Source organism: Branchiostoma floridae, chromosome 2 (assembly GCF_000003815.2).
Source record: "Branchiostoma floridae strain S238N-H82 chromosome 2, Bfl_VNyyK, whole genome shotgun sequence".
Lineage (NCBI taxonomy): Eukaryota > Metazoa > Chordata > Leptocardii > Amphioxiformes > Branchiostomatidae > Branchiostoma > Branchiostoma floridae.
In genome coordinates, this window is record NC_049980.1 from 12,973,430 (window position 1) to 12,976,868 (window position 3,439).

General features: G+C 38.2%; 2 protein-coding genes across 3 annotated transcripts in view; one reads left to right on the forward strand and one right to left on the reverse strand.

Annotated features, from left to right (window-relative positions):
* LOC118409310 overlaps window positions 1-221 on the reverse strand; it is a 17,620-nt gene extending 17,399 nt beyond the window's left edge. The window contains exon 1 of the mRNA XM_035810245.1: window positions 1-221. The gene's annotated coding sequence lies outside the window, so the exon portion shown is untranslated.
* Window positions 1-3,439, forward strand: part of LOC118409309 (nucleolar GTP-binding protein 2-like) — a 31,825-nt gene that overhangs the window by 22,650 nt on the left and 5,736 nt on the right. For both annotated transcript variants that reach the window (XM_035810243.1, XM_035810244.1), the window contains exons 9-11: window positions 1,794-1,907; window positions 2,550-2,678; window positions 3,174-3,281. In XM_035810243.1, the coding sequence (XP_035666136.1) occupies window positions 1,794-1,907; window positions 2,550-2,678; window positions 3,174-3,281 (351 nt within the window). The remainder of the gene's footprint in view (window positions 1-1,793; window positions 1,908-2,549; window positions 2,679-3,173; window positions 3,282-3,439) is intronic.

The following is a 3,439-nucleotide window of genomic DNA, read 5'->3' on the forward strand; positions in this document are numbered from 1 at the left end:
AGGTTCCAGCAGGTCTCCTGCGTGCTTCAGTGTTGGATAGAGGGCTTCCGTCCCTGTCATGTCAGAGGCACTGTAGTGGGTAGGACAGCCCCACTGCCCAGCACACACAAAGGTTGTGTTGGTGTTCCCAGTCACAGGCATGTGGTGGGGCCACCCAATAGCAGGGGGATGATGTCATCTTTTGGAGGATGCCTCCAGCCAAATTTGGCTGTTCAAAAGTCATGTGACTGAAAGGGAGAACCCACTTCATTTGAAAAGAGGGGTGTACATAAAAGTGAAAGTACAAGCACATGTACCTGCATGTACTGGCACCTTGCATAAATGTTGTGAGGTTGGCTACAAAATGCTATATGTCAGGGGTTGACTGGCTAAAATTTTGTTTGTATTACTTTCAAAGGGTAACATTTCAAGATATATTTAGAAATAATGGACTTGGGTTTTTAAGTTCTTTCCTGAAGTGTTCACCTAATGGGCAGAATGATTTTACTGTATCTATGCAAGATATTTGTCCTTGATGTAAACAAACTGCACAAGGTCCAATATAATCTGAATAATTTCCAGTATGATGGCAATATCCCAAGCAGCTGATAATGCTCTATCTTGAGATTGATTTTACTGATCCTAAGGCCACACCAATTTTATTTGTTGTTTCTCGAATTTTTTCAGAAAAAAAATTGGTTTGGTCGGTGGAAAAAAAACTTTTGCAAAAAGCCGGGGATAGGAGAGATTGAGGGGCTTGTTCAAGTTACACAACAGAAATGACAACATTTCAACATCTATATATAATAGGGGATCCCCGGTAGAAAAGTTCAAAGTTTGAAGAAAAATGATAAATGTACCGTCCAAAATAGGCACGTACAGCTACTGAAATTTGAGGCCCATAGTTAATTTGAGAAAGGAGAGTCAGTGAAATTTTGTCAACAAGAGGTGTGGCCATCAATTTGAAAAGTCATTTGTTTGTTTTTTCAAATCGGAAAAAATAGGGTTGGGACATAGGAGAAGCAACAAATAGAATTGGCGTGGCCTAAAGTAAAGGAACATTTAAAAACATCAATTGACTGGTTTATTTTAAAAGGTGTACAGTAGCAGCATGCATCAACATCCTCTTGACAGCCAACAAATTAAACCTTTTAGATAAAGTGCATTAATCATTTCAAAAGATAAATAGGTCTATTCAAGTTGATAAATGGTGTATTGTACATGTAGTTGTGAACCTCGATATGCCTGCTGCTGATAAGGTTACAGATGTGCTTACAAAGGGACTTTGTGACCTTGAGTTATTTGTCTAGTAAGGAACAGGAGAGTCACATGTACACCTTCAGCATACTTTGAGCAGCCACATTGAATTAAACTGAACTATATTGTGATGAGTCAGACAGCAAAAAGTTGATCGGCCATTAAGTCTGCATGCTTTAGGTTACATGATTAATGATAAGCCTGGTGCTCTCTATAGCAATTTTTGAAAATGGTTGATGTTCATAGATCCCATGCCCCGGCCATCCTTTGTGATGGATAGATTTTCAGATGAAAATTGTGCTTGGTCTCTAAGTATCAATTTCTGCATTTGGCTACCCTCTGGCAATAGACAAATGCAACCAAAGCTCTGTTAGGATTGTGCACATTTTACAGTGGAAATATTAGTACATGTACCTGGTACCACATGTACATGTATATCACAGGTGTTGTTCCTTTAGGAACACTATCAGCCATGCCATTCAGATTGAATGGATTTGGTAGTTGTCCATGTTGCAACATGTGAAGAATTAACGTCAGTTTGTTTGTTCTCCCCACAGCAAAGATGGGTGTCCATTCTGTCAGCAGAGTTCCCAACCCTGGCCATGCATGCAAGTGTTACCAACCCATTTGGTAAGGGGGCACTTATCCAGCTACTCAGGCAGTTCGGAAAGGTGTGTAGCCCTGATCTTTCAACTTATTGGATTATTATTTTTAGATATCTTTAACGTAATAGATGCTTACTGTTAATGCATTTATGGGATTTGATTTCATGGTAGCGGAAAAAAGGACTTTTCGCTGTGGTTTTAAGTTTGCGGTAGCTCCATGCACTGTAGCCTAGGCCTGTTAATGCTATATAAAAATGTTCGGGGTGGTTTTAACCGCGAACATTAAACCACCGTGAAAGTTTCTGCATTTACAGTTTTTTAAATGGTGTAGTATCATATATGAATATTAAACATGATTATAAATGCATGTTGATACCGTATGATCATATTGCTAACAATGCCAAAACTTGAAGTACATGTAGACCTGATCAGTAGATTAGACTAGCACATGTGAGAATTGGACTACCTTTAAATTTTTAATGTATATATTCATTTAACTCCATCTTTAGTAGAAATACTAGTAGAGGCAATCTGGACTCCAGATGTTAGTAACACTCATCAGCATGTATTATTAGTCTAGGATTTGTTTTCCTAGACTTAGAATATCATTTCCTACAGATTGATGAATTGTCTGTATGTAATAATAAAATGGTTGCCAAAATGTTTTTTTCTGTTCTCATTTTTTTTCTTTCTGTTCTCATTTTCCAGCTGCATCAAGACAAGAAACAGATAAGTGTTGGTCTGATTGGCTACCCAAATGTGGGGAAGAGTTCCATCATCAACACACTGCGTGGGAAGAAGGTGTGCAATGTGGCACCCATAGCTGGGGAGACCAAGGTAAGCAGATCTGAACAGTTCAGTTCCACTCCTTACTAGGCTGTCATGTGTTGGACTAATGCTTCTGACAGTCATAGTACAGGTAATAAATATAGAATACAACACGGTGTATCAGTATCATCCACAGTACCATCATGACCATAGGGGGGATGGAACTGTGGATTATGCAGAATATTCTTGTATTCCTTTATTGTCATACCCACCAACACAGTGCACCAGAAGTTGAGAAAATTCCTCAAACACAAACACAAGAAGATCAATACTTTAATAATTCTAGTGTCTAAATCTAATAGTTTTTCAAATTTTTCAACAATGTTGCAAATGGCATTCACAAAAGATGTTCAAAGTATATTACAGGCTTGATATTAAATTCATGGTATGTAATTATAACAATGAAACATTAGCACATTTCTGCTTTGTACAGTGTTACATATTTTTATCAGAGCTTGTGTTGATACTTTTTATGACATTTAATTTGATTTCCCATGTTCCCAGGTGTGGCAGTACATCACCCTGATGAAGCGTATCTATCTGATTGACTGCCCAGGAGTGGTGTACCCATCTGAGACTGAGACAGAGACAGAGTTGGTGCTCAAGGGAGTGGTAACTAGATTAGCTTGCTTCTTACTTAGGAATATGCAAAGTTGTCTACCAATACGTCCTTGTAAACAAACTCAATTACTACTGAATTAGCGACAAGAACACCCTTTCATAGTTACCCTTGGTTTCTTTTTGGTAATTCTTTTTACCAGTAGTTTCTA